Source organism: Pristiophorus japonicus, chromosome 9 (genome assembly GCF_044704955.1).
Source record: "Pristiophorus japonicus isolate sPriJap1 chromosome 9, sPriJap1.hap1, whole genome shotgun sequence".
Classification (NCBI taxonomy): domain Eukaryota; kingdom Metazoa; phylum Chordata; class Chondrichthyes; family Pristiophoridae; genus Pristiophorus; species Pristiophorus japonicus.
The window spans coordinates 34,779,961-34,807,789 of NC_091985.1; the positions used below are offsets into that span (position 1 = coordinate 34,779,961).

The 27,829-nt window shown below is 43.5% G+C and overlaps 1 protein-coding gene across 5 annotated transcripts in view; it reads right to left on the reverse strand.

Annotated features, from left to right (window-relative positions):
* The window catches only part of birc6 (baculoviral IAP repeat containing 6), a 326,307-nt gene that overhangs the window by 40,035 nt on the left and 258,443 nt on the right, over positions 1 to 27,829 (reverse strand). For all 5 annotated transcript variants that reach the window (XM_070889262.1, XM_070889261.1, XM_070889260.1 and 2 more), the window contains 2 exons: positions 6,651 to 6,796; positions 5,507 to 5,617 (listed from right to left, as the gene is read on the reverse strand). In XM_070889262.1, the coding sequence (XP_070745363.1) occupies positions 5,507 to 5,617; positions 6,651 to 6,796 (257 nt within the window). The remainder of the gene's footprint in view (positions 1 to 5,506; positions 5,618 to 6,650; positions 6,797 to 27,829) is intronic.

A 27,829-nucleotide genomic window follows, 5' to 3' on the forward strand; every position in this document is an offset into this window, starting at 1 on the left:
TTCTGGACCATGGTCTCTGAATTAACTGTTTCATTCTCCATCCTAATGCAGAATTCCACCATATTATGGTCCCTCTTCCCCAAGGGGCCTCGCACAATGAGATTGCTAATTAATCCTCTCTCATTACACAACACCCAGTCTAAGATGGCCTCCCCTCTAGTTGGTTCCTCGACATATTGGTCTAGAAAACCATCCCTTGTGCACTCCAGGAAATCCTCCTCCACCGTATTGCTTCCAGTTTGGCTCGCCCAATCTATGTGCATATTAAAGTCACCCATTATAACTGTTGCACCTTTATTGCATGCACCCCTAATTTCCTGTTTGATACCCTCCCCAACATCACTACTACTGTTTGGAGGTCTGTACACAACTCCCACTAACGTTTTTTGCCCTTTGGTGTTCTGCAGCTCTACCCATATATAGATTCCACATCATCCAAGCTAATGTCATTCCTAGCTATTGCATTAATCTTAACCAGCAATGCTACCCCACCTCCTTTTCCTTTTATTCTATCCTTCCTGAATGTTGAATACCCCTGGATGTTGAGTTCCCAGCCCTGATCATCCTGGAGCCACGTCTCCGTAATCCCAATCACATCATATTTGTTAACATCTATTTGCACAGTTAATTCATCCACCTTATTGCGGATACTCATTGCATTAAGACACAAAGCCTTCAGGCTTGTTTTTTTAACACCCTTTGTCCTTTTAGAATTTTGCTGTACAGTGGCCCTTTTCGTTCTTTGCCTTGGGTTTCTCTGCCCTCCACTTTTCCTCATCTCCTTTCTGTCTTTTGCCTCCTTTTTGTCTCCCTCTGTCTCCCTGCATTGGTTCCCATCCCTCTGCCATATTAGTTTAACTCCTCCCCAACAGCACGAGCAAACACTCCCCCTAGGACATTGGTTCCGGTCCTGCCCAGGTGCAGACCGTCTGGTTTGTACTGGTCCCACCTCCCCCAGAACCGGTTCCAATGCCCCAGGAATTTGAATCCCTCCCTGCTGCACCACTGCTCAAGCCATGTATTCATCTGCGCTGTCCTGCGATTCCTACTCTGACTAGCACGTGGCACTGGTAGCAATCCCGAGATTACTACTTTTGAGGTCCTACTTTTTAATTTAGCTCCTAGCTCCCTAAATTCGTTTCGTAGGACCTCATCCCTTTCTTTATCTATGTCGTTGGTACCAATGTGCACCACGACAACTGGCTGTTCTCCCTCCCTTTTCAGAATGTCCTGCACCCGCTCCGAGACATCCTTGACCCTTGCACCAGGGAGGCAACATACCATTCTGGAGTCTCGGTTGTGGCCGCAGAAACGCCTATCTATTCCCCTCACCATTGAATCCCCTATCACTATCGCTCTCCCACTCTTTTTCCTGCCCTTCTGTGCAACAGAGCCAGCCATGGTGCCATGAACTTGGCTGCTGCTGCCCTCCCCTGATGAGTCATCCCCCCAACAGTACTCAATGCGGTGTATCTGTTTTGTAGGGGGATGACCACAGGGGACCCCTGCACTACCTTCCTTGCACTACTCTTCCTGCTGGTCTTCCATTCCCTATCTGGCTGTGGACCCTTCTCCTGCGGTAAGACCAACTCGCTACACGTGCTACTCACGTCATTCTCAGCATCGTGGATGCTCCAGAGTGAATCCACCCTCAGCTCCAACTCCGCAACGCGGACCGTCAGGAGCTCGAGGCGGATACACTTCCCGCACACGTAGTCGTCAGGGACACCGGAAGTGTCCCTGAGTTCCCACATGGTACAGGAGGAGCATAATACCCGACCGAGCTCTCCTGCCATGACTTAACCCTTAGATACACTTAAATTGGCAACAACAATGTTAAAAGTTACTGACTAATATAAAAAGAAAAAGAAAAACTACACCAATCACCAGCCAATCACTTACCCCCTCGGCTGTGACATCACCTTTCTGTTTCTTTCTTCTACTTTTTTGCCTTCTCCCTGTAGCTGCACAAGTACGCCTTTTATAGGCCTCCGACCCCGGACTCACGCCTCACCAACGAACTCCCGACGCCTCTCGTGGCCTTTTATAGACCTCTGCTGATCCCCGGACTCACGCCTCACCAACGAACTCCCGATGCCTCTCGCGGCCTTTAAAAGGCCTCTGCTGATCCCCGAACTCACGCCTCACCAACGAACTCCCGACGCCTCTGGCAGCCTTTTATAGGCCTCTGACCCCGGACTCACGCCTCACCAACGAACTCCTGACGCCTATGGCGGCCTTTTATAGGCCTCCGACCCCGGACTCACGCCTCACCAACGAACTCCCGACGCCTCTCGTGGCCTTTTATAGACCTCTGCTGATCCCCGGACTCACGCCTCACCAACGAACTCCCGACGCCTCTGGCAGCCTTTTATAGGCCTCCGACCCCGGACTCACGCCTCACCAACGAACTCCCGACGCCTATGGCGGCCTTTTATAGGCCTCCGACCCCGGACTCACGCCTCACCAACGAACTCCCGACGGCTCTCGTGGCTTTTTTTCGGCCTCCGACCCCGGACTCACCAATGAACTCCCGACGCCTCTTGCGGCCTTTTATAGGCCTCCGACCCCGGACTCACGCCTCACCAACGAACTCCCGACGCCTCTCGCGGCCTTTTATAGGCCTCCGACTCCGGACTCACGCCTCACCAAAATACTGAACGGATTCCTTATAGAGGACCCCACAGTACAACCTGAAGGATCAAACCTTCCTCGCAAACAGTGGACAACTATCAACTGCCTCAGAACTGGTCATGGTAGATGTTGCTACCTTCTCCATAGATGGAAGATTAAAGCATCCCCATCATGTGACTATAGAGCTCCAAGTCAGACCCTGGAGCACATCATTGAGCACTGCCTGCAGAGGAAATTTGCAGGCAGCCTACAAGGTATCCATGCTGTTACACCGGAAGCTTTGGCCTGGATATCCAACTTAGAGATTGACATTTGATTTGTTTTGCTACTACCATATGAAAGAAGAGCTAGTCCCACTGCCCCACCCTTTTCCCGTAGTCTTGCAATTTTTTTCCCCTTCAGGTACTTATCCGATTCCCTTTTGAAAGCTACAATCGAATCGGCCTCCACCACGCTTTCAGGCAGTTGGAGGAGAACACATTTCTTGGAGCCTTGTAGGAATGGAGAAGGTTAGAGATAGGGAAGGCCGAGGCCATGAAGGGATTTGAACACGAGGATGAGATATTTATTTATTTATTTTTTTTAAATCGAGGCATTGATGGACTGAGAGCCAATGTAGGTCAGCGAGAAGGGGGCTGATGGATGAACGGGTTAAGTTATGAGCAGCAGAGATTTGGATAACCTCAAGTTCAAGGAGGGTGGAAGATGAGACGATGGCCAGGAGAGCATTGGAATGGTCGCTTGCGGAGGTAACAAAAGCAGGGATGCTGCATTCAGCAGTAGATAAGCAGAGGCAGGGGCGGGGTTGGGTGATGTTGCATAGATCCAACATCTATGTGGCATAGAACACTGGAGTAGAGGTTTATATGCACATGTACCCACAACTCCTGAACGCAAGATCCCAATCTCAGAAAGGGGAGTGCCGAGAGATGATCAGGTGAAAGAAAAGAAAAACCAGAGTGCGTCAATTTAAGCAGCTTTCCCGCACTTCCTAACAGCTTGTTAAAGAGTGTTATTGGCAAAGAGCGAGGAATAAAACAACTCAATAACAGAACTCAAATAGGTCATGCACAAGTTGAAGGACTAGAAAAAAAAACACGCTGCCTACCTCATTTTGGCAATCTCAAATAAGAGGGAAAAAGCAGATAGCATCAAATCGCCCTGACTACCAAATTAACAATCATCCTCCTAAATAAAATGATAATAGAGGTGATGAAAGGTCATCGACCTGAAATGTTAAGTGGAGTTCAGGCCAGGATCAGATCAACCGTGATCTTATTGAATGGCGGAACAGGTTCGAGGAGCCAAATGGCCTACTCCTGCTCCTATTTCTTATGTTATGTTAACTCTGTTTCTCCCTCCACAAATTCTGCCTGACCTGCTGAGTATTTCCAGCATTTTCTGTTTTTATTTATAATAGAGAGGACTGATCTTATCCAAGGGTTTGGTGGGGAGGGGGTGGGCAAGGAGAATGAAAATCAAAAATGATGGATTTCTAAAAAATGCAATGCGCTATTTTTATAAGGCTAATCAATTTTCAGAAATCAGCATGTCTGACAAATTTGCTTACAGTATCAGATCTGCATTGGCAAAGGTTAGACTGCACATTTTAAAACCCCTCCAGGTGAGCTGGGAATCACACCTAGAAGCAGGCCTATCTACTGCAGAAAAACTTCCTTCGACTGCAGATAGAGCCTGGATAGGGCATAAAGTGGTAGCTGGAACATTTAACGCACCATAATAAGAGGAAGCGAATTCTGTGTACTCAGCCAAGATGTTTTAAATGTTGCCAGCTTTTTACTACTTATGCTATATTCCTCAGGGTACAATAAGGGTTTGGACAGTAATAATTATTCCGATTCCCTGGTGAGGGGAGAAGAAAGCCTGCGTCAACCCCTTCAAGCAGCAGTCTATTAATCACTTCTCTATAGCCGCTCTCAACATTTACATTTTTTTCTTCTTGTTGTTCAGATGTTTTAATATCCATTTCGTTATCTGCCATTTATTCTGGAGTCATTTTCCGGTTAGCATTTCCTCAGCTTTTCTACCTATTTTAACAGATGTGCACGGTTATATAAATGCACCAAGACTCTTCCCAGTGTAAACACGTGTCGAGATAATGCGCTTTTACTCATCTGAAAGCTACAATGCCCCTAGTTCATTCCTAAAATCACAAATACCATGCTCAAACACAAATGGTAACAGCCCTGAATAAACTGCAAAGATCCTCACCATTTATACCCAATCTGTATATGACTGATGGGCAGCTTCGAAGGCCAATCAGTGAAAACTTCACTGCCTTGACCACGTCTCCAAATGATGACATTTTAACCAATTATAAATTAAAAAAATAAATCTAAAATGCAATGTCCCAAAGAATGTTGTGTTATGATTTGAGAATCCTATTTACAGTAAAAAAAAAAGCTTTTTAAGCCTCTATTGTCTCCCTTTATCTCTCCTCCTGAAAGGTGATAATCCCCTCGAGGTAAGAGTTCCATCGTTTTCAACAGCTCTTCAGGAGCTCACTCAAAAAGCCATTCATGTAGGTAGCTGCTGTAGCAGCCAAATTCAAACATGTGTTCACCCAACATCCACACCTCCAACAGAAATTGTTGGATAGTTGTAAACTGATGGAACACTAGCCAATGCTTTCCTCCCTAGCCTAGGGATACTGACATCAGCTGTATCAATATCATGCAGTGCATTTGTTCACTGAGCCATTGAAGAAGTGGCAGGTATAGTACATTTGCTCACTGAGCGATTGAGGGAATGGCACCATTACAGCTTCAATTAAGTAAAGCACAATACATAGGAAATTCCTTGCACCCTTTTTCAGACTCATTTTATCCGATACATGTTAAACAAAACTTACCGAACTGCAGTTTTTTCATTGCAGCGACATATTTTTCCTCCAACGAGCGTGTGACTGCTGAAGGCCTCGTTCTCGTCATAGCTTTCTTTGTTGATTCCGCAATTTTCTTTTCTGAAACGAGAGTCAGGGAATAAATACTGTAACAAATCCAATGCAGTACTGAAATCTCTATGGGGGGGGGCTCCTCAGTGGCTTAAATAAGGTGAAGCTAGATAAGCATCATGAGGGAGACAGGAAGTGATAAAATACTGCGGAATTTCTGCTTCTGATCGCTATCCAATGGCCATTTCTGTGACTGCATGCATGTGGAAGACAACAGGATCTGGCTCAGTGATGATGCCTTTTGCACTAAAACACCATCAAGACTTACACATTGGCAAGGTCAGTGATCCACAGCCCACTGATTTGTACTCCAGCAAAGGAGTCATCACTGACAGAAAGCATGGGAGAAGTAAACCAGCAGTTAAGAAGGTACTCCGTTTATTTAAGCAAATTGCTCTGCAAAGCAGATTTGATGAGGATGAAACTTCTGGTAACATTTTGCAGTCTGTTGAGAGAAGAAAATGCAGCAGAGTTGCACAGCAGTTTCTTTACGTGTAAATGTCTGCAGGGTTCAATTCCCAGTCATTGGACTGGAGTTCTTAAAGCTCATGGCTCGAGAGAAAAATAAGTATTCAATTGAAAAATAACTTCCTGCTTTGACAGCCAACGGTCAGGGGACCCCCAAGTTAGCTTTCTAGCAGTTTGTCAGTATTTTTTTCTGACTGGGATTTAACTGAACTGACAAGGTAGTCCAGAGATCCTACCTGGTATCAGTACTACTATGGGGTGTGTGAGCTTGAGGGGCGGGGTCAAGAGAAGACAGAACGAACAAGTTTCCGCTGAAGACAGTGCCAATGTGAGCTGCTTTCATGGTTAAGCATCAATCAAAGTCAATGTAGACTACGCACATTCCTAGTGAGGCAGACTAACATTTTTGCAGAGAGCACTGCCATCAGCAGTAGCTTGGAATGACAGAAATAGTCCCACATTAATACTGCAAGGTTTGGTTTTCAACATTAAAACCTAGGCTGTACAATTCAAGTTCTTCTAACTGTTGCCAAGCAACATCTTAACTGTACACCATTAAAGTCGATAGCCATACCATGCGCTGCCTGTCGCAGGCTGGTGGTTGCCACTTGGACAATCTCCGCAGTTTGCTGAATGTCAGGTACAAGCAGTGTTAGTCCCTCAGTTTCTGCTTCTGCTGCATCAGTCTTGGACCCCGCTTTACTTTTATCTTTTTTGGATCTGTCAGAAACAGAGAGTAATGCTTAGTGGTTTAAAAAAAAAATAGCACCCATCTAATTTTCTCAATATGCATGCATTGCTAACATCACAAACATATCCTGCCAAACAGCATCAGCAGACCAAAACCAAGATAAAGCCACCATACAAAATATTCCCATTCTAAAATTAGACCCGATTTCAATGCAGTAATTATTCCCAGATATCCATTATATTTCACAACCCACCATTTATGGAAAATGGTGTTTAACAGGTCTGATGAGCAGTGAATTAATGAAGCTTCAAAGATTTGCATCATCTGGGAAGGCACTTTGCTTTGTTTCAAGTTTGTTGCATTTTGAAAACTGTACCATTACATGCATAGGTAAGCTGGCTCCCAAATGATTACACTATTATTCCCATCATTTCTGGGAGAGAGATTTAACTGGCAGAAAACAATACTACTTTTATTAAAACAAAAGACAATTCCAGTATACATGCTGGGAATATAAATGGGCTGCAGTTCCACTAAACACAAGTAATTGCACTTCAACAATAGCTGTGTGTGAAGTGCTGGGAGACGCTTCAACTTCGTAAGACTCTACTTGGAATTTTAACTGTGTAACACCTTCAATGGCACAAACTGAAAAATTCTAGTGCACAGCATCAACCTAGCTCAGACGAAGGGTCATCGACCTGAAACATTAACTCTATTTCTCTTGCCACAGATGTTGCCCGACCTGAGAGTTTCCAACATCTTCTCTTTTCATTAACCAAGATTTTTGTTTTTATTCTCTTCTATTCAATATCAACATTTCACAGCTGATCACAATCAGTGATATAAATAAATGCAACAACAGCAATGTCGAAGAACCACCCATTGTTGTCAATCCCATACTCCGGACTTTTGTTTCTATTTATGGCCTTAGATTTCAGAGAAACTTAAGTTGCAAGGGTTTAAGATTTTAGGGTTCAATATGAAACATCATAATCCAGCTATAAACCAAGGTATGTGAGATTGACACTGTAATAAGAGTGCCACAAGAGGCAAGCAGGTATGGAAATTACAGGATCAATGCAGTGACCACCACCATCATCATCATAGGCAGTCCTTTGGAATCGAGAAGGACTTGCTTCCACTCTAAAAGTGAGTCCTTAGGTGGCTGAACAGTCCAATATGAGAGTCACAGTCCCCGTCACAGGTGGGACAGATTGTCGTCGAGGGTAAGGGAGGGTGGGACAGATTTGCCGCACGCTCTTTCCGCTGCCTGCGCTTGATTTCTGCATGCTCTCGGCAATGAGACTCCAGGTGCTCAGCACCTTCCTGGATGCACTTCCTCCACTTAAGGCAATCTTTGGCCAGGGATTCCCAGGTGTCGGTGGGGATGTTGCACTTTATCAGGGAGGTTTTGAGGTGACTGCTTAATATAATTTTCCAAAGGTCATCTGAGCAGTAGTACTATTTAAAACTATTTCAAACTAGATTAATTAAGATTTGAAGTTTTGAATGTTTGGTTTATAATCCCAGCTCTTAATTTAAACCAATGCCCAAGAAAAAAAGAGAAAAACTGACCAAACGTACCAACCCAACACAGCTAGTGAAATATCACTTACCTATTTTTACTTTTTTTTAAATTGGTAAGTGATATTTCACTAACTGATGGCTTGGTACATTTGGTCAGTTTTTCTCTCTCTTCTTGGGCATTGGTTTAAATTAAGAGCTGGGATTATAAACTAAACATTCAAAACTTCAAACCTTAACTAATTGAATACATTAGAGATGGCAGGGCAGGTGGTGTGTTTCTGCTGTTGCATGTGGGAACACCATTGAGGTCCACAGTGACCACATCTGCAGCAAGTGTCTGCAGCTTGAAGAACTTCGGCTCCACGTTGATGAGCAGGAATCTGAGCTACAGACATTGCGACACATCGGGCGGGGGGTGGAGAGAAAGAGATACCTGGATGACACAATCCAGGAGCTAGTCACACCAATTAGATTAATTAATTCAAATTCAATCCATGGTCAGGGTCAGGAGAGTGTGACTACGAGTGAGGAAGGTATGGGGACTCGGGATGTAGTGATGGAGGAGCCTCGGGCTCTTGCTCTTGTCCAACTGGTTCGAGGTTCCTATTCCTTGTGTGGACGAGAGCAAAGACTGCAGGGAGGATGAGCAAACTGACCACACCACCATGGTACAGGGGGCCATTCAAGTGGGTAAAAAGAAATGTTGTCGTGGTAGGGGACAGTATTAGTGGGATTGACACTGTTCTCTGCAGCTGAAAGCATGAGTCCCGAAGGCTGTGTTGCCTACACGGTGCCAGTGTTAAGGACATCTCCTCTGGGCTGGAGAGGAACTTGGAGTGGGAGAGGGAAGATCCAGTTCTTGAGGTCGACATGGGTACCAATGACATAGGTAGAACAAAGAGGTTCTGCTGAGGGATTGAGTAGCTAGGGGCCAAATTAAAAAGCAGAACCACAAACGTAATAATCTCTGGATTACTACCTGAGCCATGAGCAAATTTGCAAAGGGTAAATAAGTTCAGAGAGTTAAACACGTTGCTCAAAGACTGGTGTGGAAGAAATGGGTTTTGGTTCATGGGACACTGACACCAGTACTGGGGTAAGAGGGAGCTGTTCTGTTGGGACGGGCTCCACTTAGACCGTGCTGGGACTAGGGTCCTGATGAATCGAATAACTAGGGCTGTAGAGAGGGCTTTAAAACTAATTAGTGGGTGAGGATTAAGGTGAGCGAAAATTTAAAAAGTCAAAGAATGAAAAGGCAATAGAGCAGGGTAACACTGGGGGAGGGGGGAAATGAAAACCAGAGCGTGACAGAATGTATAAACATAAAAGTCTATCAGAAAGTGGGGTCAAAGCAGAAAAAAAAATGGTAATTCAGGTGTATTTGACAATTAGGAAGGATAGACAGAAAGGAAAAGGAGTTGGGGTAGCTCTGTTAATAAAGGATAAGATCAGTGTGTTAGTGAGAAACAATATTGGCTCAGAGGATCAAAATGTTGAAATCAGTTTGGGTGGAGAGAAGTAGCTGCTACATTGTTGGACTGAGGATAAATCAAGAAATAATGGAGGCTTGTAAAGAAGGAACAGCAATAATCATGGGCGATTTTAACCTTCATATTGATTGGACAAAGCAAATTGGCCAGGGTAGTCTTGAGTTCATAGTGTATCCAGGACAGTTTGTTGTGGAACTAACCAGGGAGCAGGCTCTCTTAGATCTGGTACTGCGTAATGAGACAGGATTAATGAACAATCTCCTAGTAAAGGATCCTCAAGGAATGAGTGACCATAACATGGTTGAATTTTAAATTCAGTTGGAGGGTGAGAAAGTTGGATCTCAAACCAGTGTCCTAAGCTTAAACAAAAGAGACTACAAAGGTATGAAGGCAGAGTTAACTAAAGTGAACTGGGAAAATAGATTGAAGCATGGGATGGTTGATGAGCAGAGGAAAGACATTTAAGGAGATACTTCATAACTCTCAAAAGTATATTCCAATGTGAAGGAAAGACTAAGAGAAGGGATAGCCATCCGTGGCTAACTAAGGAAATAAGGGATGGTATCAAATTGAAAACAAGGCCAAGACTAACAGGAGGCCAGAGGATTGGGAAACTTTTAAAAGCCAGCAAAGAACGACTAAAAAAAAATGAGAGGGAAGATACATGATGAAAGTACACTGGCACGAAATATAAACACAGATGGTGTGTTTTTACAGGTACATAAAAAGGAAAAGAGTGGTAAAGTAAATGTTGGTCCCTTGGAGGATGAGACTGGGGAATTAATAATGGGGAACAGGGAAATGGCAGAGACTTTGAACAAATATTTTGTATCGGTCTTCACTGTAGAAGACATTAAAAACATCCCAATAGTGGATAACCAAGGGGCTAGAGGGAGGGAGGAACTTAATACAATCCCTAAAGTAGTAGTACTCGATAAAATAACGGGACTGAAGGTGGACAAATCCACCGGACCTAATGGCTTGCATTCAAGGGTCTTTAAAGAAGTGGCAGCAGTGAAAGTGGATGCATTGGTTGTAATTTACCAAAATTCCCTGGATTCTGGAGAGGTTCCAGCGGATTGGAAAACCGCAAATGTAACGCCCCTATTTAAAAAAGGAGGCAGACAGAAAGCAGGAAACTATAGACCAGTTAGCCTAACATCTGTTGTTGGGAAAATGCTGGAATCCATTATTAAGGAAGTAGTAGCAGGACATTTGGAAAAGCATGATTCAATCAAGCAGAGTCAACATGGTTTTATGAAAGGGAAATCATGTTTGACAAATTTGCTAGAGTTCTTTAAGATGTAATGAGTAGGGTGGATAAGGGGGAACCAGTGATGTGGTGCATTTGGATTTCACTAAGGGGCCACATAAAAGGTTACTGCACAAGATAAAAGTTCACGGGGTTGGGGGTAATATATTAGCATGGATAAAGGATTGGCTTTCTAAGAGAAAACAGAGAGTCAGGATAAATGGGTCATTTTCCGGTTAGCAAACAGTAACTAGTGGGGTGCCGCTGGGGCCTCAACTATTTATAATCGATATTAATGACCTGGATGAAGGGACTGAGTAGAATGTAGCCAAGTTTGCTGATGATACAAAGATGGGTGGGAGAGCAAACTGTGAGGAGGACACAAAAAATCTGCAATGGGTTATAGACAGGCTAAGCGAATGGGTAAAAATTTGGCAGATGGGAGTATAATGTGGGAAAATGTGAGGTTATCCACTTTGGCAGAAATAATAGAAAAACAAATAAGTTAAATGGAGAAAAATTGCAAAGTGCTGCAGTACAGAGGGACCTGGGGGTCTTTGTGCATGAAACACAAAAAGTTAGTATGCAGCTTCAGCAAGTAATCAGGAAGACAATTGGAATGTTGGCCTTTATTGCAAGGGGGATGAAGTACAAGAGCAGAGGAGTTCTGCTACAATTGTACAGGGTATTGGTAAGGCCACACAAAGTACTGCGTACAGTTTTGGTCTCCTTATTTAAGGAAGGATATACTTGCATTGGAGGCAGTTCAGAGAAGGTTCACGAGGTTGATTCCCGAGATGAAGGGGTTATCATATGAAGAAAGGTTGATCAGGTTGGTCCTATACACCTTGGAGTTCAGAAGAATAAAAGGTGATCTTATTGGAACATAAGGTTCCAACGAAGGGTCATCGACCCGAAACGTCAACTCTGCTTTCTCTCCACAGATAGTGCCTGACCTGCTGAGATTTCCAGCATTTTCTGTTTTTAAGTCCAGATTCCAGCATCCGCAGTATTTTCCTTTTGTCTGAGGGGGCTTGACAGTGTAAATGGAGAGAGGATGTTTCCCCTCAGAGGAATCTAGAACCAGGGGGAATAGTTTCAGAAAAAGGAGTCGCCCATTTAAAACAGAAATGAGAAAGAATTTCTTTTGAGGGTCGTGAATCTTTGGAATTCTCTACCCCAGAGAGCTGTGGAGGCTGGATCTTTGAATATATTTAAGGTGGCGAGAGACAGATTTTTGAATGATAAGGGAGTCGAGGGTTATGGGGCGGGGGCAGGGAAGTGGAGTTGAGGCCAGGATCAGATCAGCCATGATCTTATTGAATGGCGGAGCAGGCTCGAGGGGCCAAATGGCCAATTCGTGCTCCTATTTCTTTGCTCATAATGTTCATTAAGAAAAGCAGTGGTTCTAGTACTGATTCCTGGGGAACACCACTGCATACCTTCCTCCAGTCTGAAAAACAGCCATTCACCACTACTCTGTTTCCTGTCACTTAGCCAACTTTGTTTCCATGCTGTCACAGCTTCAACTTAGATGGCAAGCCTATTATGTGCCACTTTATCAAACACCTTTTGGAAGTCCATGTACACATTGACCGTATTGCCCTCATCAACCTTCTCTATTACCTCATCAAAAAAACTCAATCAAGTTAGTTAAACACGATTTGCCTTTATCAAGTCCACGCTGGCTTTCCTTAATTAATCCACACTTGTCCAAGTGACTGTTAATTTTATCCTGGATTATCGTTTCTAAAAAAGCTTCCCAACCACCCTGTAGTTGCTGGGTTTATCCTCACACCCTTTTTTGAACAAGGGTGGAACATTTGCAATTCTCCAATCCTCTGCGGCCAGTACCTCTGCAATTTCCGCCTTTAGTTCCCTCAGCATCCTAAGATGCATCCAATCTGGTCCTGGTGACACACACAGCCAGCCTTTCACGTACCTCGTCTTCATCAATTTTTAGCTCACCCTGTATCTCACATGCCTCCTCTTTCACTATGACTTTGGCAGCAGCATTTTTCTTGGTAAAGACAGATGCAAAGTATTCATTTAGTATATAACGTAAGAACGAGGAGCAGGAGTAGACCATTCAGCCCTTCGAGCCTGCTCTGCCATTCAATGAGATCATGGCTGATGATCTACCTGAACTCCACTTTCCTGCACGATCCCCATATCGCTGGATTCCCTTAATATCCAAAAACCTAGCAATCTCTATCTTGAATATACTCAAAGTTTGAGCTGCCACATCCCTGTGGTAGAGAACTCCAAAGATTCACCACCCTCTGAATAAAGAAGTTTCTCCTCATCAGAGTTCTAACTGGCCAATCCCTTATTCTGAGACTGTGACCCCTTGTTCTAGACTCCCCAATCAGAGGAAACATCCTCCCTATATCTACCTTGTCAAGCCCTGTAAGAATTTTGTATGTTTCAATGTTGTATGTTTCAATGAGATCACCTCTCATTTTTCTAAACTCGAGAATCTAGGCCTACCCTACTCAATTTCTCCTCATGGGATAATCTCCCTCTCTCTTCCACCCCGCCCCCCCCCCAAATCCCAGGAATCAGTTTGGTGAACCTGCTTTGCACTCCCTCAATAGCAAGTACAGGTCAAACCTCCCTTACCCGGCACCCTCGGGACTTGGCCTGTGCCGAATAAGGGATTTTGCTGGATGAGGGGAGGTCAGCAGCCCAAGGGGATGGGGAAACAGGCCCGAGGTCGTGGAGAGGGGATGGGGAGGAGGTCGGTGCAGCGCCAAAGTCGGGATGGATGGCTTCCGCGTTCTACGCATGCGCTCCCGGAATCATGCCTTATGAGGGGTGGTGCCAGATAAGGGAGTCCCGGATAAGGGAGGTCCAACCTGTATATCCTTCCTTAGGTGAGGAGAACAAAACCGTACACAATGCTCCAGGTGCGGTCTCACCAGGGCCCTGTATAATTTTCAGTAAGACGTCTTTACTCTTATACTCAAATCCTCTTGGAAGAAAAGCCAACATACCATTTGCATTCTTATTTGCTTGCTGTACCTGCATGTTAACTTTCAGTGATTCGTATACAAGGGCACCCAGTTAAATTAAAAAGTACGACCTCAAAAGGTAGTAATCTCAGGATTGCTACCAGTGCCACATGTTAGTCAGTAGAAATAGCAGGATAGTTAGGATGAATACGTGGCTTGAGCAAGAGAGAGGGATTCAAATTCCTGGGACATTGGAACCGGTTCTGGGGGAAGTGGGACCAGTACAAACTTGGGCAGGACTCGAACCGATGTTCTAGGGGGAGTATTTGCTAGTGCTGTTGGGGAGGATTTAAACTAATAGGGCAGGGGGATAGGAACCTATGCAGGGAGACAGAGGGAAGTAAAATGGGGTCAGAAACAAAAAGTATGAAGGAGAAAAGTGGAAGTGGAGGGCAGAAAAATCAAAGGCAAAAATCAAAAAGAGCCACATTACAACATAATTCTAAAAAGGACAAAGTATTAAAAAAACAAGCCTGAAGGCTGTGTCTCAATGCGAGGAACATTCGTAATAAGGTGGATGAATTAACTGCGCAGATAGCTGTTAGTGGATATGATGGAATTGGGATTACGGAGAAATGGCTCCAGGGTGACCAAAGCTGGGAACTCAACATCCAGGGGTATTCAATATTCAGGAAAGATAGACTGAAAGGAAAAGGAGGTGGGGTAGCGTTGCTGGTTAAAGAGATTAACGCAATAGTAAGAAAGGACATTAGCGTGGATGAAGTGGAATCTGTATGGGTAGATCTGCGGGACACCAAAGGGCAGAAAACCCTATTGGGAGTTGTGTACCGACTGCCAGTCAGTGAGGTTGGGGATGGCATCAAACAGGAAATTAGGGATGCATGCAATAAAAGGTACAGCAGTTATCATGGGTGACTTTAATCTACATATAGATTGGGCTAACCAAACTGGTAGTAATACGGTGGAGGAGGATTTCCTGGAGTGTATTAGGGATGGTTTTCTAGACCAATGTGTCGAGGAACCAACTAGAGAGCTGGCCATCCTAGACTGGGTGTTGTGTAATGAGGATTAATTAGCAATCTTGTTGTGCGAGGCCCCTTGGGGAAGAGTGACCATAATATGGTACAATTCTTCATTAAGATGGAGAGTGACACAGTTAATTCAGAGACTAGTGCCCTAAACTTAAAGAAAGGTAACTTCGATGGTATGAGATGTGAATTGGCTAGGATAGACTGGCGAATGATACTTAAAGGGTTGACGGTGGATAGACAATGGCAGACATTTAAAGATTATATGGATGAACTTCAACAATTATACATCCCTGTCTGGCGTAAAAATAAAACGGCAGACAGGGATGTATAAAGGTGGCTCATAATGGAAATTAGGGATAGTGTTAAATCCAAGGAAGAGGCATATAAATTGGCCAACAAAAGCAGCAAACCGGAGGACTAGGAAAAATTTAGAATTCAGCAGAGGACGACAAAGGGTTAAATTAGGAGGGGGAAAATAGAATGAGAGAATAAGCTTGCAGGGAGCATAAAAGCACTGCAAAAGCTTCTACAGATATGTGAAGAGAAAAAGATTCAAAGACAAATGTAGATCCCTTGCAGTCAGAATCAGGCGAATTTATAATGGGGAACAAAGAAATGGCAGACCAATTGAACAAACACTTTGGTTCTGTCTTCACTAAGACAGACACAAATAACCTTCTGGAAATACTAGGGGACCGAGGGTCTAGTGAGGAGGAGGAACTAAAGGAAATCCTTATTAGTCAGCAAATTGTGTTTGGAAAATTGATGGGATTGAAGGCCGATAAATCCCCAGGGCCTGATAGTCTGCATCCCAGAGTACTTAAGGAAGTGGCCCTAGAAATAGTGGATGCATTGGCAGTCATTTTCCAACATTCTATAGACTCTGGATCAGTTCCTATGGACTGGAGGATAACTAATGTAATCCCACTTTTTAAAAAAAAAGGAGGGAGAAAACAGGGAATTACAAATCAGTCAGCCTGACATCAGTAGTGGGGAAAATGTTGGAATCAATTATTAAAGATGTAATAGCAGCACATTTGGAAAGCAGTGACAGGATCGGTCCAAGTCAGCATGGATTTATGAAGGGGAAATCATGCTTGACAAATCTTCTAGAATTTTTTGAGGATGTAACTAGTGGAGCGGACAAGGGGGAGCCAGTTTATGTGGTGTATTTAGACTTTCAAAAGGCTTTTGAGACAAGGTCACACAAAAGAGATTAGTGTGCAAAATTAAAGCACATGGTTTTGGGGATAATGCACTGACGTGGATAGAGAATTGGTTGGCAGACAGGAAGCAAAGAGTAGGAATAAATGGGTCCTTTTCAGAATGGCAGGCAGTGACTAGTGGGGTACCACAAGATTCAGTGCTGGAACCCCAACTATTTACAATATGCATTAATGATTTAGATAAAGGAATTGAATGTAATATCTCCAAGTTTGCAGATGACACTAAGCTGGGTGGCAGTGTGAGCTGTGAGGAGGATGCTAAGAGGCTGCAGGGTGACTTGGACAGGTTTGGTGAGTGGGCAAATACATGCCAGATGCAGTATAATGTAGATAAATTTGAGGTTATTCACTTTGGTGGTAAAAACAGGAAGGCAGATTATCTGAATGGTGACAGATTAGGAAAAGGGGAGGTGCAACGAGACCTGGGTGTCATGGTACATCAGTCATTGAAAGTTGGCATACAGATACAGCAGGCAGTGAAGGCGGCAAATAGCATGTTGGCCTTCATAGCTGGGGGATTTGAGTATAGGAGCAGGGAGGTCTTACTACAGTTGTACAGGACCTTGGTGAGGCCACACCTGGAATAGTGTGTCCAGTTTTGGTCTCCTAATCTGAGGAAGCATATTCTTGCTATTGAGGAAGTGTAGCGACGGTTCACCAGACTGATTCCCAGGATGACAGGACTGACATATTGAAGAAAGACTGGATCGACTAGGCTTATATTCAATGGAATTTAGATGAATGAGAGGGGATCTCATAGAAACATAACATTCTGAAGGGATTGGACAGGTTAGATGCAGGAAGAATGTTCCCGATGTTGGGGAAGTCCAGAAGCAGGGGTCACAGTCTAAGGATAAGGGGTAAGTCATTTAGGACCGAGATGAGGAGAAATTTCTTCACTGAGTTGTGAGCATGTGGAATTCTCTACCACAGAAAGCTGTTGAGGCCAGTTCATTAGATATATTCAAAAGGGAGTTAGATGTGGTCCTTACAGCTAAAGGGATCAAGGGGTATGGAGAGAAAGCAGGAATGGGGTACTGAAGTGCATGATCAGCCATGATCATATTGAATGGTGGTGCAGGCTCGAAGGGCCGAATGGCCTACTCCTGCACCTATTTTCTATGTTTACACATTTGACAAATCTGATAGCGTTTTTTGAGATTGTAGCTAGCAGCATAGATAAGGGGGAACCAGTGGTCCTTCTCTGAACACCAACATTTCCCAATCTCTCACCATTTAGAAAAATACTCTGCTTTTCTATTTTTCCTACCAAAGTGGATAACTTCACATTTCTCCACATTATATTCCATTTGCCATGTTCTTGCCCATTCACTTAGCCTGTCTATATCCCTGAAGTCTCTCTGCATCCTCTTCACAACTTACATTCCCACCTAGCTTTGCATCAGCAAACTTGGGTATAATACATTTGGTCCCCTCATCCAAATCATTGATCTAGATTGTGAATAGCTGGGGCCTCCAAGCACTGATCCTTGCGACACCCCTTGCCAACCCGAAAATGACCCGTTTATTCCTTTTCTGTCAGTTAACCAATTCTCAGTCCATGCTAGTAACCCCCAATTACCCCCAATCCCATGCAACCTAATTTTGTTCAATCACCTCTTGTGTGGCACTTTATCAAATGCCTTCTGAAAATCCAAATACACCACATCCACTGGTTCCCCCTTATCTATGCTGCTAGCTACAATCTCAAAAAACGCTAACAGATTTGTCAAACGTGATTTCCCTTTCATAAATCCATTTTGACTCTGCAAAATCCTATTATTATTTTCTAAGTGCCCTGTTATCACGTCCTTATTAATAGATTCTACCATTTTTCATACTACTGGTGTCAGGCTAACTGGTCGGTCATTCCCCGTTTTCTCTCTCCCTCCTTTCTTAAATAGCGGGGTTACATTAATTACCTTACAATCTACGGGAATAGTTCTGGAATCTTTGGAATTTTGGAAGACGACAAACAATCCATACGCTACCTCGATCAAAACTCTAGGATACAGGCCATCAGGTCCAGGGGATTTATCGGCTTTCAGTCCCATTCATTTCTCCAGTATTTTTTTATTTTACTAATACTAATTTCTTTCAGTTCCTCATTCTCGCTAGACCTTTGGTACTCCACTATTTCCAGGGGGTTTTTCGTGTCTGCTTCCTTGAAGACAGACACAAAGTATTGGTTTAATACCTCAGCCATGCCCTCTGCCTCCATTGATCTCCTTTTTAGTCCATAATTGGCCCCACCCCTCCTCTTACGACCAGTTTACTATTTATATGCCTATAGAAGACTTTTGGATTCCCTTTTCGGTTAGCTGCTGTCGATTCTCATACTCTCCCTTCGCTCCTCTTATTTCCTTTTTCACTTCCCCCTGAACTTTCTATATTCAGCCTAGTTCTCGCTTGTATTCTCAACCCGACATCTGTCATATGTCCCACTTTTTCTGCTTCATCTTACTCTCTATCTCTTTCATCATCCAGGGAGTTCTGGCTTTGGTTGCCCTACCTTTCCCCCTTGTGACAATATACTTTGACTGCACCTGAATCATCTCTTTAAAAGGTAGCCCATTGTTCAATTAATTTTGCCTGCCAATCTTTGATTCCAATGTACCCAGGCCAGATCCATTCTCAACCCACTGAAATTGGCCCTCCTCCAATTAAGTTTTTTTTTTAAACTTTAGATTGCTCCCTGTCCTGACTTGCATCAATTTTTCTGGTGTAAGTTGTTTTTTCTGGCGTAAGTTAGAAAATACCATTTTCCCCCCAAAATTTGCTCCAGAGTAAGTCAGTTAGGTACGATTTTTTTTAGGTCAGTTTTTTTTCCCCCCAATAGGGGGCGTCCCAGACACGTGCCACTTTGGCCAGCAAAAAAGTACTCCAGATCCACTTAGGTCAGCGTATGTGGCCAGCTCTGAAAAACCTTGCGGGCAGTTAAGAAAAAGCAGCGCACATTCAATAGACATTAGGGCAGGGAAGGGAACTGGAGAGGACCGCAACATAAAAGCAGCAAACATTAAGGAAAAGCTCAAACCAATAAAATAATAAAAAAAGTAAATCCTACCTTATCTTTGTCTGCCCGGGAAAGGCAGCCGGTCGGCCTGCGTGAGAGGCCATTCGGCCTGGGATAGGGGAGGGAAGACGCACCGGAGAAGTTGCAGCTGCTGCGCGTTTAATCGCGGGAGGGGGGGGGGGGGGAAGAGAAGAGAAGAGAGAGCCACCAAGCTACCAGAGAAGCTGCTGGAGTTACGTTTAATGTGGGGTGGGGGGTGGAAGAGCCTGCCGAGCCACAGAAGGTCTGCCTGGGAAAGGCAGTGGGCCAGCCTGTGTGTGAGGCCATTCGACCTGGGACAGGGGAGGGAAGTTGCAGCGGCTGGAGCCAAGTTTTCCATCTCTGTCTATTGCGCATTCGCACACCTCGGGGCCGGCACCACTGCGCACGCGCGAAGGTGCCTGCAGTGTTTTCGGCGCGGGCATTTGGCTCCGCCCCCCCCACTTCAACTCGTCACCACGCCAGGACTCCAGGTCTGCAGCCAGGATGGGGCGGGTTTTTGCCAGCGCCGTTTCCAGCGCGCTCGAGGTCAGTGCGGCGGCAAAACTTGTTGGGGAAAATCTAGCCCCAAGAAAGTACTGATCTAGAAACTTGCATTTCTATAGTGCCTTTAACATAGTAAAACCTCCCAAGGCACTTCACAGGAGCGCTTAACATAATTTGACACTGAGCCACAAGGTAGTATAGGGACAGGTGACCAAAAGCTTGGTCAAAGCGGTAGCGCCTTAAAAGGACGAGAGAAGTCGAGAGGCGGAGAGGTTTAGGGAGAGAATTCTGGAGCTTAGGCAGCTGAAGGCATGGCTGCCAACGGTGAAGCGAAGGAAATCAGGAGTGGACAAGAGGCCAGAATTGGAATGTAACAGAAGATTACAATCATGTGGTACAGGCATCAGAATTCTGACATCAGGCCTTCTACATTCACATATGAAGATAAATTGCAAAACAGTAATGTTTAGGAAACTTGTGATTCCTCCAAAAAATATTCAGGTAACATCTGCATAATCGTTTGATACAGGCACAAGTGCCCGCCACTGCCATTATGAAATGAAACAGGAGGTCTAACTATAGTTCATATACAGCCCAGACAACTACTCATGCTCATTTACTTTGCAGTCCTGTTTGAATCTTGTGGGTCCAGAGGTTTGGAAAGAGCTTGAAATGCATGATAACTAATGGTACCATTTTCTTTTTAAACTTATGGCCTAAAAAGCTCAAGATACTCGTTTAAGCAACACATACACAAAGCCAAATCGTAAACATTGCCTGGAGCTCTCTTATTCCTATTCCAGAACCACATAGGATATACACCCAGAGAACACAATTGGTAATAGACTTTCCAACAATAGGAATACCACAAGAAAACAGTTAATCCACTTATGAGAGTTTTCAGTGCAATCTCCAAAATGCTGGCCGTTTAAAACACAAACCAATGCAGGAAAAGTGCAGAGAAAAAGGGATTTTCAAGGCGATGAGTTAAAATTGACAATTCTTCATATTGCTTACCCGAAAATGAAAAGCACATTCCTTAATATACCTGATCTGGGAGCCTAAGGAGTTTACAAGGTGTGGTGGGAATTTTGATCTCAACTCTCTCAAAATAGTTTGAAAGTTTAATGCCAAAAGTTAGAGGGTGAATTGAAGCAAAGTGTGCTGGCAAGATAAGGATGTCCTGAGCAGAATTTGTTGTGCACAGTTGTACAATGTTGCAATCTGCATCAAATTATCCTCAAGTAAAATTCTGGGAAAGTCAGAAGAAGCTTGGTTACAGACTGAATCTGCAACACTTGTTAGTGTATCAATTGAGGCCAATAGGTCTGCTGAGTTTCACAAGCTGGACGGACACCTGTTGAGTGGGCAAATCTGTTGACGGATGAGAAGGTGCTAAAGTTCCCGTTGGAGAGGGAAACTGCAGTCGTCATTACTTGGTTTGGTAGGGAAGAAGAGATAAACTGACATTGTTTCAAATTGTTATCACAGGATGTTGGCGATTTTCTCCAGCCTCTGCTCCATCCCCACCACCCAGTAACAAGTGCAGTCTGAACCCACAGTCTTGAGTAATGGGATGTCTCTAGCTGTTCACTGATTCCACACTATGAGGTGCTCTTATGCATTTAGGACAAGATCTTTTGAAAGTAAATAGATGCATTGAAATTAGTACATTAAAAATCATGTAACGTAGCCACCCAAGGTGCAGAAATTACAATGGCGGCCCCACAAATTCTCAAACACCTGGAGGACTATAGGAATAGTTTTGGTTGAAAACAAAATTGAACTGTTTGAGTGCAACAGCTATGGTTACTGCTCAAGTTTATTTGGTGGGCCCTGCAGGTGTGTACATGTGTGGACAGGAAGGTTGAATCACCTGCCAAGGGGGAGGATAGCAAATTGGATGACAAATTGGTTAGAAGAGAGTCTGAGTTAACTGCAGTTCTGTAATCAATGTCAGGAAGGGCAAGGGGAGATAGGAGGAAGTTTTTAATAAAAAAAAACAAACGATACGAGATAAAGTCTCAGCTATTAATTTTTTTTAAAATTCAGGATTGTGAACAGTGGGAACTCCTCTATGGGTTCAGTCCAGCTGCCACTTCTATTCACAGTGTATATCAATGTATGGATATAGGCTGCATCAAAATTTACACATGGTACCAACTTAGGAGGTACAGTATAGGTAATTCTTAAGATCAAAGGGTCATTGATACACGGAGGAATAGTTTAATAAGCAGAAGGATTTCAATGTTAATAGGCGTGAGGTGATAATAAGAACTTAAGAATTAGGAACAGGAGTAGGCCATCTAGCCCCTCGAGCCTGCTCTGCCATTCAACAAGATCATGGCTGATCTGGCCGTGGACTCAGCTCCACTTACCCGCCCCGCTCCCCATAACCCTTAATTCCCTTATTGGTTAAAAATCTATCTATCTGTGATTTGAATACATTCAATGAGCTAGCCTCAACTGCTTCCTTGGGCAGAGAATTCCACAGATTCACAACCCTCTGGGAGAAGAAATTCCTTCTCAACTCGGTTTTAAATTGGCTCCCCCGTATTTTGAGGCTGTGCCCCCGAGTTCTAGTCTCCCCGACCAGTGGAAACAACCTCTCTGCCTCTATCTTGTCTATCCCTTTCATTATTTTAAATGTTTCTATAAGATCACCTCTCATCTTTCTGAACTCCAACGAGTAAAGACCCAGTCTACTCAATCTATCATCATAAGGTAACCCCCTCATCTCCGGAATCAGCCTAGTGAATCGTCTCTGTACCCCCTCCAAAGCCAGTATATCCTTCCTTAAGCAGTAGTATGCAGCAGTAATTATACTGTGAATGGAAGTAGGCTTGGTGTTGTGGAAGAGCAGGGGGATTTAAGAGTACAGGTTCACAGAACATTAAAGGCAGCACCTCAGGTTGATTAGGCTATAAAAAAACCTAATGGAATTTGTGGTTTTATCACAAGGTATAGAATACAAAAGCCTGTATAAAACCTTAAGACAGTTGGAGTGCTATATGCAAAATTGGAATCCACACTATAGGTTGGGACTTTAGGAAGAATACAATGCAGATTTACTGGGATGCTGCCTGTTGTGAGGAAATACAAATATGAAGAAAAACTTGAAAAATTGGGTCTTTTCATTAGAACAATATCGATTATGGGGCAATATAATTCAAGTGTTTAAAATCATGAAAGGATGGGATAGAAGTTCAGTGACCAAGAACGAGCAGCCATAGATGAAAGATTAAATGCATAAAATTTAGATTTAGCAGGAGAAACATCTTTACATAGACACTTGCGAGATTGTGGAATGCACTTCGTGTTAGTTGTTGAGGTAGAAACTATGCCAACATTCAAGATTAGATTGGTTAGGTGGATGAAGGAAGAGGGGTTGAAGGGATATGGGAATAGGATGGGTAAACGTGATTAAATTATTTGCTCGAGTGGAGAGTAAATGCCAACCATACTTCCATTATCAAAATAATAGCTACTTGGAGCTATTTGGCTGAATGTAACCACATGGCCTGTTTCAGTCTTGTAACTTTTATGTATTTCTATGTATTCTTTTACGATTCATTTTGGAGACTGAAAGAATTGCCATCCGATGCACAGAAGGTTGGGAGCACTGATGGAGCTGTACCCCAGCACGAGTCTGCTCCTTCAGATGATGAGAAACTTGCAACAAAAAATACTGCTCGCTCCAGAATTGGGTAAAAGCCAATAAATTCTCCCGAAGAGACAAAAATCGAAAGGAACAGACCACTTGTGAGGTTCTGCACCAAGTACAAAGCAGTGTTGCCCGGCTTATGTAAAAGCCACAGGATATCAGCATCCAATTATTTTCTTGTTGATAACTGGAGGTATTAGCTATAATGTGGAGAATATTTGATTTAGTGCAAGTTTAGTTTTTTCCCCCCACATGTACCTTCACTTAAACATCACAAATGCTCACTGCACAAGTCCTGCTATATCTATATTTTGCTTATTCACTAAATCTGAAATCTCAAGAATTATCAAAATAATAGCTACTTGGAGTTATTTGGCTGAATGTAACCAGATAAATTGAGACTTAAAAAAAAATTGTTAACTGGTTGCTGCATCATAAAGTAGGATACAGGACTATGCTCACGATTTCCACAATTTCAGCCAAGCCAAGCAAGGGCACTTCCTAACTCCTGAACACTTGCTTGGGACAGTAATGCAGTTCAAACTCGAGTTTAGTGCACTTTAGATGGGAATGAAGCAAGAAAATATTCATGCATTGTAAGGCCATGTCACCTCGAACAAGGTGAGGGATCTAAAATAAGTGGAAGTTAGAATCATCGAATGATCCAACACAGGAAGCGTCAATTTGGTCCACCGTGCCTGTGCCGATTCTTTGGTAGAGCTATCCAATTAATCCCACTCCCCTGCTCTCTCCCCGTACCTCTAATTTTTTCCCCCTTCAAGTACTTATCCAATTCTGCTTTGAATGGTACTATTGAATCTGCTTCCTTCACCCTTCAGTGATTCCAGATCATAAGAACTCGCTGTGTAAAAAAAAAAAAGTTCTCGCATATCACCTCTGGTTCATTGCCAATCACCTTAAATCTGTGTCCTCTGGTTACCAACCCTTCTGCCACTGGAAAGTTTTTCTTTATTTACTCCATCAAAATCATTCATGACTTGGCTCATATAGTGCCTATTCTGATGTTGGTAATTGTGATAATCTGTAATACTTGCTATCAAAAAACATCACTTGGGATTGTACTGAAATCAAGGGGTAAAGTTAATGGATGATGTGCATCAACATTTCATGGGGGATTTAACTGGAACTTAAAAAACAAAACATGTAAAGCTCACACAAAAATAATTATACCGTCATTCCAACAGATCAGATGTGACTGGGGGAAATAATTCTAGATAATTTATCTTGCCATGTTTATGCACAAGCAAAGAATTTGGAGTTATAGGGCCCAAGTTTCCACACGCGCCTAGAACGGCGCAGTCCCGATCTGGATGCTCGTTTTTCGCGCCACAAAGTGCGCCTAAAAAAATCCTCTGTATTCTCCACCTCCCTGCAGGTCCTCTGGCCCTCGGCGCTGCGCAGCACGAGCTGTAGGGGGGCGGAGCCAGGTCCCTGCGCTGAAAACAGTGCCGGGACCTCTGCACATGCGCGCTACAGTGGCCTCACTGGGGCTGCGTGAATAAGGCTCCTCCCACGGCCAGCTCCTGCTTTCCCCCCCCCGACCAGACCCGACACCCGCTCCCCCCCCTGCCTCCGGACCAGACACCCGCTCCTCCCCCCCGACTGCACTCCTGTTCCCGCTCCCCGCCCCCCCCGGTTGGACCCGACCCACGCTCCCGGACTCTATCTCTCTCTCTCTCTCTCCCTCTCCCTCCCTGACCCGAACCGAACCTCCCCGACCCAACCCAACGCCACCTACCTGTAAATCTGGTGCTGGGGACGGGCCCTGCCCGAAGTCTCGGGCCGGCCCGTTCAGCCTTCGATCCCGAAAGGCCTGCCTGAAGCACTTTCACACAGGTAGGAAAATGGTTTATTTAATCTTTTCTTTGCTTATAAATGTTTATTCAGGTTGGATTTATTTGTATAATATTTGTATAAGTATAAATAAGGATTTATTATAGAATTTAATGACTTCCCTTCCCCCCCACCTCGTTCTGGACGCCTAATTTGTAACCTGCGCCTGATTTTTTTAATGTGTAGAACAGGTTTTTTCAGTTCTACAAAAATCTTCACTTGCTCCATTCTACTTTAGTTTGGAGTACGTTTTCACTGTGGAAACTTTCAAATCAGGCGTCAGTGGCCAGACACGCCCCCTTTTGAAGAAAAAAATTCTGTTCCAAAGTAGAACTGTTCTACCTGACTAGAACTGCAGAAAAAAAAGTGGAGAATTGCGATTTCTAAGATAGTCCGTTCTCCACCAGTTGCTCCTAAAAATCAGGCGCAAATCATGTGGAAACTTGGGCCCATAGTAACTGAAATTGTGAAAAAGACAGACTTGCATTTATATAGTGCTTTTCATGACCACCAGACATCTCAAAGCACTTTACAGCTAATGAAGTACTTTTGGAATGTAGTCACTGTTGTAAATGTGGGAAGCCTGGCAGCAATTTGCACACAGCAAGCTCCCACAATGTGATAATGATCAGATGATGTTTTGTTATGTTGACTAAGCAATAAATATTGGCCAGGACACCAGGGATAACTCTTCTGCTCTTCTTCAAAATAGTGCCATGGGATCTATTACATCCACCCGAGAGAACAGATGGGACCTCAGTTTAACGCCTCATCTGAAAGACGGTACCTCCGACAGTGCATAGTGTCAGCATAAATTTGTGCGCTCAAGTTCCAGATAGACGGATAAAACTAGATTATGGCATTCATTACTGTATGTGTCTGCTTCCAATTCGTTACTATACAAGTAATATTCTGCTTCTGCAACAGTTTTATCCCTGGTCAGGCTAACAACCTGTCCACATAAAAAGGATCTTCATTATGGAAAAAGCCCAGAGTACTTTCTGCTGGATGTCAACTAGTGGAAGAAATAAGTTGTATCGTATGCTGTTAGGCACAGGAGAGAGGGAAGAAGGTAACACTAACAACTGAAGGAAAAATACAATACTAGATGAAAAAAATGGCTGTGTGGACCCAGACCAATCTATAGCTAAAATAGTTAATTTATGAATATTCATAAGTGCCTGTAATGTGATTTTTGTCAATAATTATTTTAAAAATCTTTCATGATCAAACACCCATCCCCAGGCTGCACTGATACATAATTTATTGTATTAAACAGATTCAGACACAAAAATTGCTAGGAGCACCAAGATGTCACTGACAATTACATCAATGAGTCAGGAGCTACATTTGTGTGTCAAGTGCAGCCAATAGATAATGGGAAACAAGAGTTCAATATTAATAAGGTGAAGGAATGAAACAGGACGTGATCAAGTTGGTAGCTGTAGCAGAATGCTGGATTCCCGGAGGGCCGAGGTCCAAATCCCACCTTTCACTGATGCTCAAATAGGTTCTACTCTCGTTAGGCAAGTTTAGCCACTTGGATGAGCACTGCTAAATAGCAGACTGCTTTAAATAGCCCTCTCCTATCAGGGCACACTTATGATTGGCCAGGCTTGACATCACTGGGAGCACAATGAAAAAGTCCAAGGCTTTAATGTCCCCACTCTCCAGTCTCACTGAATGGACAAACGTTTGGTCATTGGTGGCAGTAATGAGTAAGCACGGGGAGAAGAAATTAGGGAATAGAACAGATTTCAAACAAAGTATCAAAAATAGTTTACTCGATCAGAATTGTAATAAAATACTGCAAAAGCTTCGAGCTGTCAACAATAAACCAATGTAAGCGATGATTTATTTTTGCCTCTGATTTAGGAAAAGGGCCATTGTGTTCAAAACCATATTTTCCAATCATATGGAAGTAAAACTTTTATTACGCTCGAACTAAAATACTACGAACCTCAGCTGAAAAGACCAAGTTAGCAGTCCTTTAGTTTACAATAATTGTTACTAAAGTCTAGCACTCTCAGTATCAATAATGTGGCAGGTCAAACACCAACAACATTTTCATTTCAGTCCAACATTTAGTCATGAAAGCAGGTCAGGTTATCAAATGCAATCTTCTCTGATCAGTGTAGAAAATTGACGAATGAATTGATTTAATAGCAACACGAGAGATGGTGGGAGGAGTGCAAGTACTATCTATACTAAATTTCATCTTGCTTCATCTATAAATGACATCCCAGCAATCATACTGAAGCCATTTTTAATTTCTGAAGCTATATTCAAAAAAATAGACTGAAAACAAAATGTAATTATTTACCTTAAGCAAGCTCCCCATTCTTTAATGTTGTTCAACCTTGACATACCAATGAATAGTCGATCATTTAAGAAGAAAAACAGTGGAATATAGTCGGCAAGGATTTGGTACACACAGGCTATGATACTCAAGTGATCCTTCCCTCCATTCCTGCTGTACATGCAGGCCTCATTCTGCAA